Genomic DNA, 18,217 nt, shown 5'->3' on the forward strand with positions numbered 1-18,217 from the left:
TGATGTGTGTGGTGATTGGTTGCTGGTACTCACCCCGTGTCTTCCAGATAAACCCTCGTCATGGCCCACGCAAACACGAACACCGTGGGGATTCCTGCAAAACGCCACGAGGACAACAGATCAGCAAATACTTGCCATATGTTGAATGTTTATTTTATTATGACTAGCATTGTTAAGCTTGATATAATATAAAAAACTCTTTCAGGTTATATGAAGTATATATTTTCTTTATTGATTAACAAATGGATTAAATTGCAGCAAACGTATTCTAACAGTGTTAAATACAACACTAATGTAAAGCCACGTGACAATTATATAAATCACAATTTGCCTCACATCCTCACACTCACCCATTTTTCCTGCTTTTTCAACTTTGAGTACAAAATGTTCACTTGCTGCCTCACATATGCCACGGGCCGTTATTCACTCGACCTATCGGTGGTCATAATGTTATGTAATGTAACACTATCACAGATGATTATGATTTACTGACCAACACAGCCTTTAAACTTAGATTGTACAGATACTATTGATATGAAAAATTCCCAAAGTATTCGAGAATAAATAGATCGAGTTCTCAGGGTTGTGCTTAAACATCTAAGTCCATCCTTAATTCCTAAATATGCCTACTGCTATGGTAAGCTGTTGTGGATGAGGTCTTTTATATACGTGTGGATTGGGTAGGTAGGAGGCGGGGTCAGAGCTGACGTCACACTTGGGGGAGTTGGCTTTGGCTCATTAGCTGATATCAGTCGCACCTGGTATGAGTGAGTGGCTGCTGTGGTTTCGTGGAAGACAAGGAAGGCAAGACATCTCTTAAAAGCCCATGACTGAGGAAACAGATTTTGACCCACACACACACTGTTATCTTTCATACACCTTTTTAAAACCTGAACTAACACAGAAGAGCGGGCTGGCGAGCTGGACTGACGGAACTGCACCCGACGGGTGTACAGCAGAGTCGCTGGAGCCAAGTGAACTGGTCGCGGGGAACACGAACCGGGGGGCCTGGCGGTGAGTCAAATGCTAATAACCCCCAGATACGACGATAGGTTTCACTCACCCTGGGAAGTGTAGGTCTCACGTCTAAGTCTAAGGCAACAGGTGGGGAGAAGCACTAGGTTACGGGCTTGCTAACCTTAGCTAACTATAGGAAACGAGTCTGGTTTAGTGTAGCCGTGTAACACTACTTATAAATAAAGTAAAAGCTGACAGATTGTAGGAACAGCGGGCGAGCCTACCCCAGCCGATGAACATGTAGATAATGAAGTGTCTGTTCCCGGAGAAGATGACGACCAGCAGAGTGACGAGGTACAGACCCTCCACCAGCAGCCAGAAGAAGTTGGCCATGATGAAGTACTGGAAAAACACCAGGCTGGCTTTACATCCCACCTAAACACACAAAGGTCAAAGATCTTAACTACAATATGGATTTGTTTACAATTATGGAGATATTAAAAGTAACAAGACTATCCACATTTTTCTTAATGCACAAAATCAACCTTTGAGTCCTTTTCTCCTACCATCACAGGGCTGCTTACGTCTGCAGGGTCAGTATAGACTCCTACATGCACAGAGACACTGCGGGTTAATCCGGCTATTGTTCTAATTATTGTGATATGTGGGCACAAGTACAAGCATTCATTTGTAGATCACGCCATCCGAAGGTTGGCGGTTCAATCCCTGACTGCTAAAGTGTACATGTCAAAGTGTCCTTGGGCAAGACACTAAACCCTGAATTGTTTAGACCAGAGGGTGGAGCTGGAAAGGAATGACACTGGCTTTAAACAAATAACACTCACTGAAGTAATGGAAATCCAACTTGTTGGTCTTTTTTTTTTTTAAGATTTTTTTTTTTTGCCTTTTTTTTTAGGCTTTTATTGACAAAAGGGAGAGGACGGTGGATAGAGTCAGAAAAAGGAGAGGACACTCTGCAAGGGGCCGAGGGTGTAAGTGGAACCCGGGGCCGCCCCATGGAGGACTGTAGCCTCTGTTCATAGCCCAGTTCAGATCAATGATTCGCAACAAGACTGGATGCAACTGCCAAAAGAATCCCCGGACATATGATCGTAAACGTAAACTGGACCAAAGCAACGCAACGCACACAGACACAGCTGACCGTCTCCATAGCAATGACGCACTACCCCACTACTTCTGCGTTAATACTATAACGTTATGTTATGTTAACTGTTATAAAAAGAAGTGGATGACAGTGACAGTGACATGCTCACAATGTTAGCTGTAACACTGATTAATAAACGTCGTAGACAGAGAGTCTGGAAAGAGAGGATCTGGAGCCGTCTTTGCAGCGACAGAGGCAGCGTGCCTACGCCAACTTATGCTGTTTCCTGATTGGCTGAAGTGAAATAGCTCCAACATTCAGTTCTAAAACTGCATTTGGAGGTTTGACGAGTCAAATCTTCTGCAACTCCACGCAACGGCTTCAGACGCTCTGCAACTAACCAGCTCACACCGCTGCGATTTTCTCTGCACCATTCTAAAACTGTTTTGTTTTGAATCACTGATCTGAACTGGGCTTTAGAGCGTCTTTTAGTACAACGGAAAACTGAACTAAAGAAATTACCGTGATGCGCCCTAAAGCATACCCGGCTTTATCTTCTGTTTAACTCAGTATTGGACCATAATGTACATAAATTAACATCGTGCCGTATTGACGAAGACTTGAAAGTAGTGATTGAGGCCACAAACTTATTCTCAGTAGATTAATCAAGTCACACGTTGGGTCATTTTCTCTTAGACTTCTATGCTTTTAAATAAAAAGAAAGCAAGTTTAAAGCATCTCTGCGTGGCTGAACTATTCAGTCATGCAGGCTGCATCCACTTCTTAAATACGGGTTATGATTCGAACCCTGGAAGATTAGTTAATCGTCATGAGTCTGAAGTCTGATGTTCACGTCGTTTCACATTGCAGACTGCGGCTCAGTCTTCTTTCTGTGACAGCTGAACTGTTCACACATGAGTGTGTCGCTCCCTGCTCTCTGTGCTGCTTCCCTCGGCTTCCCTCGGGACACGACCGGGCTCAGCGAGGACAGAGGTGGTGACCTCACCAGAGACGGCTGGTTGGAGCACTGCGTGGTCCGGCTGAAGAGGATGTCGTCTTTCACCAGCACGGCCACGGCTCTCAGGATGAAGGAGAAGAAGAGGTTGAGGTGGATGTAGTTCCTGGTGCAGTGGAGCTTCCTGAGCATGATGCATAAAACAAAGATTATGGATGATTAGCTTTGTCGAAGGATGTGTTACATAATTACACAAAGAAACATGATGAAAAGCCCCTTTTTAAATTCAGGGTTTCTTCGTATTCTTGTGCTTCATTCGCACTGTTTGGCTGTTAATTCTTAGGCTCTGTATGGTCTTGAGACAAGTGATCAATGCCTGGTTCAGACCAGCCATCAATGATGGCACAGCAGGGGTCCAGATGCAGAGAGACTCTGCGGACCGAATGGAGCTTGGTAACTCATTCCACCACTGGGGGACTACAGAGGAGTAGAGTCTAGTTAGAGACTTAGGGCCCTGTTGTGGTGGGAGTACCAGTACCGATACTGTCTCAGACCAGACCATCATCATGGCTGCGTCAATACAGATACAATTCATTGTCATACTTTCTCAACAGGTTATATAAATTGGCCAATAATATCATTATTAGACGGGCTACTAACACCTTGTCTTTTCTCTTTATGAAGACCGGATACTACAGGTAAGAGTGCTGGATGTTGGGTGAAAAAAAGTTACTTGACTCGGGACTTGACTTGCCTAAGGACTCAACTTGACTGTGACTTGATTTGCCTTGCCCAAAGAAAAATGACTCGAGACTTGCTTGGGACTTGAGCGAAGACAACTTGGTCACAACTTTGGTATTGACTTATTGTTATTGTTTTGTGTAGTTTTAGTTGTGTTAGTTTAGGATAGCAGAACCGTAGCATCTCTGCAGTCCAAACACACTGAAGCTTCCATACCGGCGTGTACTTATCAAACAATTGTGTGTTGTGACCCATCACCAAGGTGTTTTTACTGCCCCCTTGTGGCGTGGCATACAAATAACCACAATATAAATCATTCCACCAAAAAAAAAAAAATGAGTATAACAACAACAAAAGCCTGAGAAAGATTTGATCCCGATTTCTTTTCTCCCGAGAGAAAACATTTCTCAGATACAAAAAGAAACTTTTCCAAACTTATTTTTTAATTCATTTCTTTTCAGAGAATTGTGGTTAATGTATCTTCACTCTGTTTATGCTCCGGTCAACCCCCCTGTGGTTTTCCTAAAAGGGTAAAGCTAGGTAAATGGGAGAGAAGAACTCTAATTAACGTCATTTTAAATGAGCAAAGTGACTGAAACTGAATCCAATTAATGTGCAAAATGAGAGGTCGTCACACACACACACACACACACACAAATCTGTAGACAATTAAGAAAGAGCCGTGAAATTGCCAACACTTGTTCATTTAAAAGTTAATTACACTGACAGCTTATCCTCACACTCTGCTGACGTGTCCATAAGCAACCGAAGATACAACAAAGACCTAAATTAACACCAACCTCTCTTCTTCGCTAATGAGCAGGATTTATTTCAGTGTTTCTTTCTGTTTAACATGTTGGGAGCCAGCTCGTCCACAGGGACGTCTGAGGTTTTATCTCGTGCTTTAATATTGTAATTATCGCTCTTCTTACCGGAACAGGCAGAGGATGGCGCTACCGGTGGTGAGGGCGATCAGAGACAGACTGTGACCCAGAGTGTACAGCGTTTTCACGACCACGTAGAAGACCAGCTGCAGAGACAGAGGGAAGGGGCAAGGTTAGTGTTTTATTCTTATTTAGGTAGGTAAGATCATACAGAGCGATCAACTCTTAATTTACTGTGCAGTTACTGAAGCAGCAGCGACTGAAGGATACTTTGTCTCTTCTGCAGCTCAGTGAGAGAGGAGGAACCAGTGTGCCCAGAAGAAGTGACGCTAACTCCATTACTTCATAATAATATTGTTAAAAACGTTTTCACGCTGATTGTATTTCGTCTGGGATATATCAGTGACACAAACGAACGAACGTGTACGAAATTGATGCCAAATTACTCCCCATGATAGGCGCTGCCGTCTTGCGCTGATGACGTCATTTGGAGCCAGAGCTGCACAGCAGAGATCGTAGCCATTTCTACTAACCAAAACGAACACTTAACCTACCGAAAAAACAGCAAATATCTCGCACGCCGACATGTTTAACATCAGAACAGCTTCTTGTGTCGGTTGTCACGGTTCAATGACTATAGTGTTAGTGTTAGTTACGTCTCCTCTTGCCGTTCCTCCTCTACTCTGCTACTCGGGAACAGAACGCTGCAGTAGCCTGATTTGTCAACAGAGCTGTCAATCATGAGGCCACACCCCCTTTTTACAACATCTAATAACTAATTAAAAATAAACTGAACACTTGGACATAAATCAGCACGATAAGAACTAACAATAATGACAAAAACCATGTTTGAGAAAAATGTATTTGACGTGTATTTTGATTTTATAGTTTGACTCATGTCCCATCTATTAACATGGAGGAGGCGGGCTTTATGAGCTATACTGCAGCCAGTCAGCAGGGGGCGATAGAGAGGGTTTGGGTGCTGTCATGTTGGCCATCTTTTTATACAGTCTATGGTCCCAACAAACTTCATTAAAACAATACATTACCCTGTTTTTATCGACAGCAGATATGCTGTGTTTATGGGAGCCTTTAAAGGTTTGTTGGTTGGTGTGCTAATACCTGAAATAACTGTCCCCAGTCCAGAAGCAAACGCCTGTGTGTGAGAATGAGTTCATACATGTGCAAAGGCATGAACGTAGACAGACTTAAAGGTTTTGGTTTGGGGGTTTTGAAATATGGGCAACTTAGTCCATCACTTTGGTCCAGATGGAAATCTCAGAAGTACTATTGGATGGATTACCATTAAATTTACGTCTCACCTAGTGCCACCATTAGGACAGAATTTGTCCATTTACTTAAGCTGGACACCGAACCCACACAGCCTGAGCTCTCTGGTGAGCCCTCTAGAGCAGTGGTTTTCACAGTGGGGGCCGCGAGGGGGCGCTAGGGGGCCTCAGAAAATAGGAGAAAAAAAAAAAAAAAATGCAAAAAAAAAAAAAAATTTTGAATCGAAATGCGTCCTCTGTCTGGAGACCCTCTCAAACGAGTGTTTAAAGCCTTCGAAACTTCAGCGTCACTTGATGCAAAAACATCCGGCAGAGGCTGATAAAACAGTAGACTTCTTCAGACGTAAAGAAGAGCGTTTGGTCAGGCAATCTGCTGCATTCACACAGCAAGCTACCGTGCCGAGCGGGCCCTGAAGGCATCATTTTTCGCCTCAAACCACATTGCTCGTGCTAAAAAACCTCAAACAATTGGAGAGGATTTGATTCTACCAGCTACCAAAGACATTGTCCGAGAATTGCTTGGTGAGGATGCTGCCAAAAAAATCGACGCTGTCCCACTCTCTGTTGTCTGTGGGTTTGGGGGTCCCTGGCCAGAAGCTAATGCTGTTTGGGGGGCCTTGGCATGGAAAAGTTTGGGAACCCCTGCTCTAGAGGTATCCTCCAGTAGCACGTAGTGCATAGACAAGTGAATAATGTGTGAACAATTCCGTTTATGACGCAGCCGGTTGTGTACGCAAACGCAACCTTAAAAAGCAAGTTTATCTCTGGCCTTTAGGTTTACAAACTATTATCTGAAAAGTGAATGACATTCCCTTCAGCCTCAGATTTTCTTCTGTGTCTTCACTGCTTATTAGCAAATGTTCCGCGTAAGATGGTGAACTTGGTAAACATGAAACCTGCCAAACATACAGCATAGTAGCTTGTGATTGTGAGCATGTTAGCAAGCTAATAAGTCAGTGAGTGCACTATGAGAATGCACAGTCAGGCAGGTGGCAGGTAAGGCATCATGTCATTTGCTCCTGATAAAACAACAGGTCAATAACAGATCACCCATTCTACATTCCTACAACACCCAGCGTGCATTGCGCCCCTCCCTCTGAAAGGAACGGCCCAGCGAGAGACACTGGAGTGAAATACTAACGATTCATTGCAGTCAACGGCTCAGAGCGGGACAGGTCTGCAGTCTACATTTCAAACCTGACGATTCTGAACGAGACATGACTCGGATATAAATGTGGAATGTCTGGGATGGAAAACAGGAGAGCAGGCAGCGTTTCAAGGCACCTCACGGAACAAAGGATTACATCTTACAGTATGTGTTTTTTTCATCAGAGATGGACGTCCTAGAGTGAAGAAGTAGAGTTTAGCGAGCTCCCTGGCCAGACTACGTAAAACACGTCATCTGGCGGAAGTCTTCCAGGGCTCATTGGAGAAGCAGATAGCCTCCTCCAAAGGCACAGAGCGCAATTGCATTTTTTTCCTACCATAATGGCATCCGCTCTCCATAATAGCATGATAGGACTGAGGTTAAAAATCAGTGACTGGCCCTTTAAAGTGAGGAGTCACAAAAACAAAGAGATTAAAAGGATAATAAAAAAAGAGGTTTTTGGACTCATTTGTTTAAAATTATCAGCATCATGTGTGGATATTTTCATAACTTCTTAGAGCTACATATCTAGTAATAAGCGAACTGATTTGAAGTTAAATAACTTGAGAGAAGGAGGTAGTAACGTGGGTGGGAGGGGCAGAGACTCACACACAGAGATAGAGAGAGAGGGCAGCACAATGGGCGATTCAGCTGTGCCATTCGTGACCAAAAACGAGCCAAAGTGAACGGAAAGAAGCTGCAGCCAAAAAATCAGGAGCTCACAGGCAGCAAATGTTTAATCTCACAGTCTTCACAAGGGGATAAAAACAAGAACATGTCAATATGAAAACTAACGTTGCAGAACTTTCTCAAAGCGAATCAGGAGCCTTCTTACACCATGACATCACATTTCTCATGTGCAAGATTAAATACATCATAAAGTACATAATTTAAATTGCTGAAACATCCTTAAGCAGGCTGTTTTCTTCCTTCCCCACACTGTTACAGAATTGCTCCCTGTATTTATAGCAGGTTGGTCTGTGTCCCCGTGTTTTGCTCCACAGTACATCTGGCCTGCACTCTCGGTGACCTCCCGTCCGGCTCTCAGACCGTGTTGTGAAATGTGTTGTTATGTGTCAGCACCAATTAACCACATTGTCCCTTTAACTCGGGACATAAAAGCTGATTCAAAAATAAAACACTGGGAGACAATGGATAGAATTTTAACAAGGGAAGCAAACATCCGGCAGTCTGCAGAATCTCTCCTTTATGATTATAACTTTTGGGGTTGTAAAACAAATATACAATTAAACTTTAAATATACAATAAACAATAATGAAGAATAATCAGAAAATACCAATTTATATAGCAGAAAAATACAAGCATTCCTCAAATATTACGAAGTATTTGACCAAAAAAGCTTGATCACATCACTGATCTGAATGTGGTGTGTTCATATATAACTGCCTACTGTCCGGTCTGTCATGCAGCGTTAAACAAAGAAAAAGAAACACGTGTATAAATGTGTCTGTCACATTTAAATTAAAAATTAAAAGCCAGGAAACGTTGTCTGCCAAAAACCTTTCCCTGCACGTGCGTGTGTGTCCTGAAATTGAAGTCAAATGGACTGGTGTCATCGTCTAAAACTTTGGATCACTTTTAAAATACAGGACAGCAAAAGACATTACATCACTACGCGTAATTTGGTTTGGAGAAATGTTTCCTGAATTTCCCCACAGGGATGAATAAAGCATTTCTGATTGTGATGTGTGCGGTAAATGTTCCAGAGAAGGTTTCTCTTGTTTTTAAAAATGTAAAGTGCTAAAGTGCTCTCATGTTTTGAAAGAAGTTCATGATTCTTCTGCGTTGGGTTCTTCAAGGAGGTCGAGAAGTGAGGAGAGAGAGCAACAGAAACGGGGAGGAGAGAGAGGAAAGAGAGTTAATTGAACACGCACAATGGATGATTCAGAGGAAACCGGTCGTGACCCAAACTGAACCGAGCAGCAATTATCACAGCCGAGGCCAAATGAGGCCAAACTGTATCCTTCTTGTGCTTGGCAAACTGCTCGGGTGAAGGAGGAATCACAGCACTTCCAGAAAAACAATCACAAAACTAAACAACCTTGCAAAAACAGTCCCCTCAGGTATTGTACTTAAGACTTCTGTTTCGTTTCAGCGATCCCAGTCGGCACGGATCTGAAGATGTTCAGTCCAAAAATCCAGCTGCATGTCGTTTGGACTCATTGCTTCCTCACTGCTAGCTTGCACACATCTCTGGTTGGAAGCAAGACGCAGGTAAGCATAACAAACCAGGTTACTTAAATAACCTCACCCATTATCACTTCAGACCCACAGTCTCCTTTTAGAGGGAAAAGCCAGCAACAATCCAGATTCCCATGCATGACCACCAAAAATGATACTAGATAGTGTCTCAAAAAGATAAAGCACAGACTTTTTGGGCAGTCTGTTGGTACAATTAATGGCAGAGCAACACATCATTTGCATGAATGATCCCAAAAAGGCAAAAACACAAACACGGCTGAGAGGTCAAGCTCAGCAACTGAATTAGCCGAGTTGACACAATGCAGAAAGCTAGCAGCTCCCGCCTGTCAGTCTAAAGGTGCTTTTCGACAGCAGGAACTTTCCCCAGGAACTAGGAACCTTTTCCAGAACTCTGTGCGTTTCGACAGCAGGAACCAGGGTCTAAATTTAGTTCCAGGGTAGTTGACTTACCCCCTGAAAAGTCCTTGCTCACAGGGTAGTACTTTTAAAAAGGCAGGAACTTTCAGGGCAGGACCTGCAGTGCTGATCGCTTCTGATCGGTCGAGTACTCAGAGTTTATTTCACCTACTAGGGCTGGATGATATTGGAAAAAAAACATACATAGCGATATCTTTTTGTTTGTTTTGCGATATTTATTGCGATATTAAAAAATACAGGAAACTTGACCAGATTAATGCTGTGTTTTCATGTCCATATAAACAAGAAACAATCACATTTCTTATTATTTGGGACTTTTAAGTCTATTTGCCCTTAACATAACAAACCTCCCCTTTTACTTGTACCACTCTTGGTTCAGGCACCCTTATGAGAAAGTAGGATAGTTCAGGTGGAGCAACACATTTCCTTATAAAATAAATACAAATAGACCTGTGGGCTGCTGCTGAGTTATTTATATGGTATGTCATCAACCGTTTCTAATGGTGTTCAAATGTATGTTTAATCAGCGAGATCTGCACCGTTACAGTATGAAAAGAAAACTCTTGTCTCCTACTTCATGTCGGCACAGATAACCTCACGCCGTGTGTGTGTTGCGGACGTAACCAGAAACACTCACGCTCTGTGAACTGTCTGTTTATGTAGCCACAGCATCAACCAGCACCGGGATGAGGTGCCGCTGTTACAGGAAACATAAACGGACGGTTCACGCAGCGGTTTACCTTTAGGGGTTACACCGGCAGCACACACTCGGCATGAGGTTGTGTGTGCCAACAGGAATTAGCACGATGAAAAACAGCACATGTTGAACCTCCTCCATGCTAACAGGCTAACTGTAGTGTTGCACAAATGATGATATCTTCTTCTTCTTTGAGATTTAATGGCGGTAAGCAAATCAACTTAAAGATGCATTACTGCCACCAACTGGACTGGCGGTGTAGTGCAGTTACTTTTACAGTCATACGTCATTGGTCTGATTTGCATAATCTTCTGTGGAAACGCAGACAACAGTGGGCCACAGGAACCATTTTGTTCCTTTAAGAGAAGTTCCTGGAACTAAAAGTTCCTGGTACTTTTGGTCACGTAAAGTGGCCATGCCTCTTTGACTGACAGGAATTCAACGCTGAATGTTCAGCTGAGATAACACTCAGGATCATGTGAGTTTAACGAACCATCAACACCAGTGGGTACCAAGGACTCTCAGTGATTCTGGGTTCACTACTCAGGCTAACGACTCACCCCTGATTACACATCTATTAGCATACTAATGACCTACAGAGGCTTATATCTCTAGCTCTGTCCTCCAGTCAGTTTAGAACTGAAGAAGCCTTTTGGATGAGAGGATTAAGTTTAGAATGACCATGACCTGGATGACTGAGAACGTTCCCAAACATATGCTCCTAATTATGCATAACTTTAAGGTTAAATATAATCTAAATGTGTGAGTTATTCTCTGTACAGTGGTCATGAATAGAGAAATGAGCTTTAGAGACCAACACCTTGTTTCGTACTCCACTGTAAACAGGTTTAATCTGCTGTAAAGTGGGGCATTTTATTACAGGGCTTAAAATGGGGATTGACTCGCTTTTGGAGCCAGCCTCAAGTGGACGAAGGAGGAACTGCAGTTTTAACTGAGCTGTCTGGCTTGTCAACCAGTCAAAAGAGTATTAAATGTTTCATCAGAGATTCAGATCTTTCCTGGCTGACTGGCTGACATTACAACACCTTTGAACCTTTGGACACCTATAGCCGTGACTGCTAATAGTTTTTTTCCACTGAAGCATATTGACCTTTCAAACGTGCAGCCATTAACCACACACTGGCGTTAATGACCATCGGACCCCGCAGGTTTCAGCAATTACACACAACTAACGGTCCATGCTGTGTTGCAGCTAGATGTCCTGCTGCACAGATTTGTTTAGTGTTCAGATGAAACGATATGTTGACATTTTAAAGCAACATCACACAGAAAGGTAAGAGAGCAGACGCGTACTGTACCTTGTCCTGGCTAGTGTCTGACCCACAAACGCTGGAGATGTTTGGGAAAACATCCGACCATCCTGCTGATGAGCATTTCCTGCTGATGTTACCTGTGAGAGAAGAAGACAGGAAGTACAGGAAATTATCTCTGCACAACATTAAATACATTTTACAGTTTTTATTTATTTCATTGTTCAGTAATCATTTCCTGTTTTATTTTGTCACCCACTCTTCCCGCTCGTGTTGCTGCACTTCCTGTCTGTGTCTTTTTCCCGCCTTTGTCATTGTGTGCTCCACCTTTGTTTTCACCTGTGTCTTATTACTCCATGAGTATGTAGTCTGTGTTCCTTCCCTTCTGTGTTTGTTCTTATTTTGTCAACCTTAGAGCTTATCGCGCTGGCAGCAGGCTAAGGAGGTGGACCCAGACATCCCTCTCCCCAGCAACATTTTCCAGCTCCACCTGGGAGATCCCGAGGTGTTCTCACGCCCTGCGGGATTTTAAATCCCTCCAATGAGCTCTGGGTCTGCCCCGGCTTCCGTTAGCAGTTGGAGGTGCCTGGAAAACCTCCAAGAAAGGTGCCCAGGAAGCATCCTAACCAGATGTGTTTCAGGCGTGCAAACAAAGCCAATTCACAGGCGTTTAAACCACTGACAGGTGAACACAAATTAAATTATGTTTCTTTATTAAGCGATATAACATTAGAAGGTTTTGTAACAGACAAGTTGGGTTGTCAAGTAACTGTTACATCGTTTTGATTTTCCGAGAAGACCAGAGAATGCAACGGGAGCCGTCATCGTTCATGAACGAGTGAGTGAGTTGTTTCTGTCGTTACGGGTTAACTGGAAATGTCACTGAACGACTTGGTGAACGAGTCTCATGAACAAATCTTGCAGCTGAATGAGATTTGAAGATCTGGATCACTGCAGTGACCGATAACAGCCATCTCTAGCCAACCTGTTTGACCTTGATCCTTAGTGAATGTATCCCTCCTGCTCCTCCAGTGTTTTCTGGACCTTGTAACTTTTCTTTTATGGTTGTGTATTTTTTACCTGCTCCCCTTGGACTCTCCAAAAGTAAGCCATTTTGTTTGATCTTTTTCTTTATCAAAATCCTCTTGAAGTCTGCAATTGGGTCCTCTCCCTTTTTGTATTAAAATCGTGACAGAAATTAGACCGTGTGATGTGATTAAAAGCTCTGAGACAGTGAAATGGAGCATGTTATGCTGTGGCGCTGATCAGGATGAAAACTTAGATCTAAAGCCGTCAACAACCATGTTTTGAAACTGTCCTACGAGGTATCATGTTATTTAAACACTTACATTGACCCCGTCACAAACACACTTCTTAAAACAAAGGGAACATGTAGCTCGGTATCACTCTGTGAGCTTCTCTGGGATATTTCCTGGCTGTTCCAATTCCAGCATTGCTGCAGTGCACTGGAAGTTCATCTCCTTTGGAAATTCCCAGAATGCATTGTAAAAAGCATGAAGCATCTCTGGCTTAGTGACTGGAAGTAACGTCACCACACTTCTGCCTCAGCACACTCTTAACAAACCCTCCTCACAGTTTCACAGCGGAGTAAACGCAGCTGCAGCTCAGGGAGCTTCTAAAGGCTAACTGTATTTACACGAAGAAGTTCCTGTGAGCAGGAAGAGATAACGCTGCTGTGATGCCTGGAGATGTCTCACAGCAAGCAGAGCAGCAAACTTCATTTAAAAATCTGCTTCATTAAGTTTGTGCTGTAATTGTTACGTTTTTAAACCTTTGATGGCATAAAGTTGCAGAGGTATTTTCTATTAATTCTGTTTAAAGCGCTAAAACAACCGTATACTTCTTCATTGCTGTATTTGTTCCATTCCTTGAGTGAGAGGTCGCTGTTCTTTTTCTACGCCTGCAATCTGGCAACGATAAAAATCAACATCGACTCACATTAAAGGTTCCTGACTATTACCTGCTGCTTTCGCATCACCCCGACTTCTTTTCATAACTATTTCAGTCGGATAATCTTTTCCTCCGTCACACTGGATCTCTCTCTCGCTCCTTAGTTTTATATTACAGATTACGATCCACCTTGGGTTAGAACCTTGCGGGGGTTATCCTCCAAGTGACCGGTGGCAGCACTGTATAGAGTGGGGTTTTGGGAAGGTCTTGCTCCGCTTTGATAAAGTTTTCAATGAAGTCCTGAATATTATCTTCCTCTGTCCCTTCAGCAACTCCGTGTTCGTGGATGCATATATTATTTCCGCGTTATCGCGCCTCCAGGTCTGTTTACTTGGCTTTGATGTTGTCCTGAAGTTCCGAAGTGTGCGAAAGCATCTCTTTAGATTCCGCACTCCTCCACATCGGCCACCCAGCTGGAAATGTTTTTCTTCTAAGAACATTCTGAGAATGTTACGTGCGATGTTCTGGTAATGTTTTGAGCAGGAAGTTTTTATTTGGTTCCCAGAATATTCCTTTTAATAGTAGGAGAACGTTCTCTGAGAACATTTTCAGGAAGTTGCAGTGAGAATGTTCAAATCACATTTCAGGAACGTTTTCTAAGTAAGCAGTAAGTACATTTCTGACATCAGAGGCGTTCTGACATCCTGAAAATATCTTCAGAATGTTGCAGTGAAAACGTTTTGTCTTAGTTTAAGTTTTAACGTTACATGAACTCTATTTGAGATGATAAACATCCTTAAAACGTTCTTTGAATATTAGATTAAAACATTTTCTTTCAAACATAATTAGAACTTGTAGGTAATGTTAGCCAATGTTATGGGAATGTTCCCTGCTAGCTGGGCAGTCTCTGTTCGGTCTCCTCTACTCTGTTCGTCATTTCCTTTAAATCAGTAGCGATAACATTTACCTTCTGGCTAACTTCCCCTCTGAAGTCGGCCAGTTCCTTCTGAAGATGTCCCATAGTTTCAATAAATCCCTTTTTCACGTCCGAACGAACTCCTTGTATTTCGGCCGTGATGTAAGCTTGAACATCCTCCATATCCTTGTGCTCAGCCTGGCTGCTGGCACCGGTGCCAGTGTCTTCACTTTCACGCAATGATTTAGCCTTTGGTTCATGTTTTGCTGGGGTCATCCTCTAGCCCAGGGGTGGGCAACCCTGCTCCTGTTTTAGGTTTCTCCGCACTCTAACACACCTGATTCGAATGTTTCGCTCGTTACCAATCCCCTGAGACGCTTCAGTTTGTTGGTAACGAGCAGATCATTCAATTCAGGTGTGTTAGAGTGCGGAGAAACCTAAAATATGCAGGAAGGTAGCCCTCCAGGAGCAGGATTGCCCACCCCTGCTCGAGCCTTTCGCTTATTTCCCCCTTTCATGCTACATTAAACAACTTGTCTGTCTAAATACTAGGTTTTTGTTTGGGGGGAAGTAAGAGGAGGAGCGCCGATCTATGCTGCTGCTTGCTTGTCCGTCATACCGGAAGTCCATCACCCAACTTCTTGTGGACATTTTACTAGGAGGCTGACAAGACAAAATTGCCTAAAGTCGGGATGAATAAATTCAGCTGTTTGCGTTCACACGTGCAGCCCAACCGGTCGATGCCAGGAAACTTTCAGGAGTGCCGCGCATGTGTGAAGAAGGCTATCGCCACATGTTTGGAGGGCGCTAAGAGACAAACTATTTTGTCGATTCGGAAAGGGATTGGAGATACAATCGACCCTATCACATGGAATTTAAAGCTCCTGTGAGGAACTTTTATTTTGAGTCCATCTTGGCTCCTGTGGAAAAAGCAGTGCCGGCAATCCATCCATTTTCTGTCGCGGTGGCAGCCGGCTTATCAAGTCGACCCAGACGTCCCTTGTCCCAGAAACATTTCCAGCTCCTCCTGGGGGATTTCCAGGCGTTCCCAGGCAAGATGGGATATATAATCCCCCCAGCGAGCTCTGGGTCTGCCCCGGGGTCTCCTACCAGTTGGACCTGACTGGAAAACCTCCACAGGGAGGCGCCCAGGAGGCATCTTGATCAGATGACCGAACCACCTTAACTTGCTCCTTTCGATGCGAAGGAGTAGCAGCTCTACTCCAAGCTCCTTTCAGATGTCCCAGCTCCCACCCCGTCTGTGACCTCAATCTTTCGATAACTACCCAAAGCTCATGACCATAAGCAATGTCTCACTTTGCTGATCGTGTCCTGTACATGTGTACATCCTTCTGCTGTCTTTTAACTGTCAAACGAATCACTCACTGTGAATCTTTTGAACCGTTTCTGCAGTGTGCTGTTAATCGCTTTATCTGACACAGACCAGGTGGCAGCAGTTACAGGCTTTAAAAATACATAGATTTTGTAATGTTTTTTAACACTGTTAACTCCTCACAGGCGCTTTTATGTAGAAAAAACATTTCTGTGCAAGTCAATTAAAGTAAAAGAAAATATAAAGATTCCTATGCAGCTTTAAAATGCTATTTATTACAAGCCTTACTTGTGCCGAGCCTCACTAATTCCTTGTTTTCTCAGCACTTTCATGGAATCATTTGATCAAAAACGAAATACAGACGTTCAGACTTCAGAATGCTAAAGATGAGACACGTTCCTCTTACATAATGAGTCTACTGTTGCTGTAACATGATGTAACGTTAGGGGGTTTAGATCAGCCCCAGACAGACGCGTCACTGTGAGCGTTTGGCTCCGCCTGAGCCGCTGGGTGCTTAAAATGTTTAGCCATCAATGCAAATCAGAGCACGGCTCAGAGTGGAAATCCAAACTGCCATCTGGTCGCTGGCTGGAAAAATGATGTATTCTGCAGGGAATCCACTGCACACATTCACACAGGTTAAACCAGGACAGGAGGCTTCATGAGTTTAATCCTAAACCTCACGATGAACTCGCATCAGCGCAGTAGTTAGATTTTTCAGGTGGAGGAGAGGTTGTCTGAAGATATGCAAGTGGAAGAAGCAATCTGTAAAAAAAGGAAGCAAGGCTTTGGACGTTACTTTACAACTGCAAGTCCTTTATTCAATTTAGTATTTGAGTAAAAGCGTTATCAGCAAAATGTACCATCAAAAGTTGAAGTATTAAATGCAGATGGGATGAGATGTTTTCATCACTGACAAACACGTGTAAGAGTATTTGTTTTTGTTGCCGTTTAGAATCAATTTTAGATACTTTATATTCTACAGGATGGATTAGTCGTGTCAAGGTTTATGGTGAAACAAAAAGGTAAAGGACCCAGGTGCAGATATTTAATTAAAACAAAATACAAAACAAGGCGAAACAAAAGGCTTACTCTGTAAGAGTCCAGGTAACAAAATCCAGGGAGAGACACAAAGAGATGAAAATCATGACATACAGGGGGCAAGAACTACAAAATAAAACAGGAAACACTATAAACCAAACACAGGACTAACAAGACTACAAAATAAAACAGGAAACACTATAAACCAAACACAGGACTAACAAGACTACAAAATAAAACAGGAAATTCTCTAAATGAAATGCACAACTAAACCAGACCAAACCAAGACAGGAACACAATATACTAAACACAAAACTAAACAATAGGACCTCATGACAACAAGAGACAAAGTGATAAAGAAAAACAGGAAATAATATCTAAACACCAAAATACAAGACAAAACCAGAACTTAACTAGAAACTCAGGACAAGTAGTGTGTTACCGTATTTAGAATATGGGCAAATCATTTGTTTTTCATGTTATAACTATTACTGTCATTAATATAATGCAGTAAAAAGTAGTTTATATATACACCTGGTGCTGAAGTTCATCATACGATCATATGTGTTGGATGGGCCGATTCAAAGGTACAATGAATACACAAATATAAACCGCTGAAAGCATTTTCAAACAACCTCATTTTAGAATGAATATGAAACCTGTATGTCCAAAATACATCAAAAGACATTCATAAATAAGAGCATGAATAAATAAGTATATAAGAGAATGCACTGACGCCCCCTCAGTGGGACTGAGTGGCAAATCATCCTGCAAGATTTCACCTGCTTCTGTCACAAGAGTCATCACACATTCACACACATGTTCATTCATTCAAACTTTTATTTAAGCCTAGAGAAACATCTAGGTTTCCCTCATTTGCAATGATGTCGAGATACAGAAAACGACACAATTAAAGCAATCAAAACACAGTAATTAATAAAAACATCAACAAGCTGAGGTGAAGTGGTTTGAGATCAACGCCTTCATTTGTCCGAGAGAAATTAGAGAGTCAATCCTGAGAGTGTGTTGTAAGTGGATCCACATGTTTGGAGCACACAAACTAAAGGCGGATTTTCAGAGTTTCGAAGTTCAGAGTAAACGCGAGGGACTTGAAGCATGAGACAGTCAGTAGAGCGAGTTTTGTAGTTTTGTATTACCTGCAATTTTCAAGTCTCATAGCGGCTAAAATGATTATAAAAGTGAGCAGTGCATCACAGACGCCAACGAAATTTGTTTTGCAAAATGGATTGACCGGGGCTGCACGCTGGTGCAGGGGTTAGCACTGTTGCCTCACAGCTAGAAGGTCACTGGTTCAAACCTCAGTTTGGAT

At 42.8% G+C, this 18,217-nt stretch overlaps 1 protein-coding gene across 1 annotated transcript in view; it reads right to left on the minus strand.

The window, feature by feature from the left end:
* The window catches only part of LOC138611899 (vasoactive intestinal polypeptide receptor 2-like), a 41,128-nt gene that overhangs the window by 6,779 nt on the left and 16,132 nt on the right, over positions 1 to 18,217 (minus strand). The window contains exons 4-8 of the mRNA XM_069685159.1: positions 11,735 to 11,826; positions 4,691 to 4,788; positions 3,069 to 3,201; positions 1,242 to 1,392; positions 34 to 94 (exon numbers count right to left, since the gene is read on the minus strand). Coding sequence (XP_069541260.1) covers positions 34 to 94; positions 1,242 to 1,392; positions 3,069 to 3,201; positions 4,691 to 4,788; positions 11,735 to 11,826 — 535 coding nt within the window. The remainder of the gene's footprint in view (positions 1 to 33; positions 95 to 1,241; positions 1,393 to 3,068; positions 3,202 to 4,690; positions 4,789 to 11,734; positions 11,827 to 18,217) is intronic.

The sequence above is a fragment of the Semicossyphus pulcher genome, unplaced genomic scaffold (assembly GCF_022749685.1).
Source record: "Semicossyphus pulcher isolate SPU_LCO1_2020_fin unplaced genomic scaffold, fSemPul1.0.p SCAF_7, whole genome shotgun sequence".
NCBI classification, from domain to species: domain Eukaryota; kingdom Metazoa; phylum Chordata; class Actinopteri; order Labriformes; family Labridae; genus Semicossyphus; species Semicossyphus pulcher.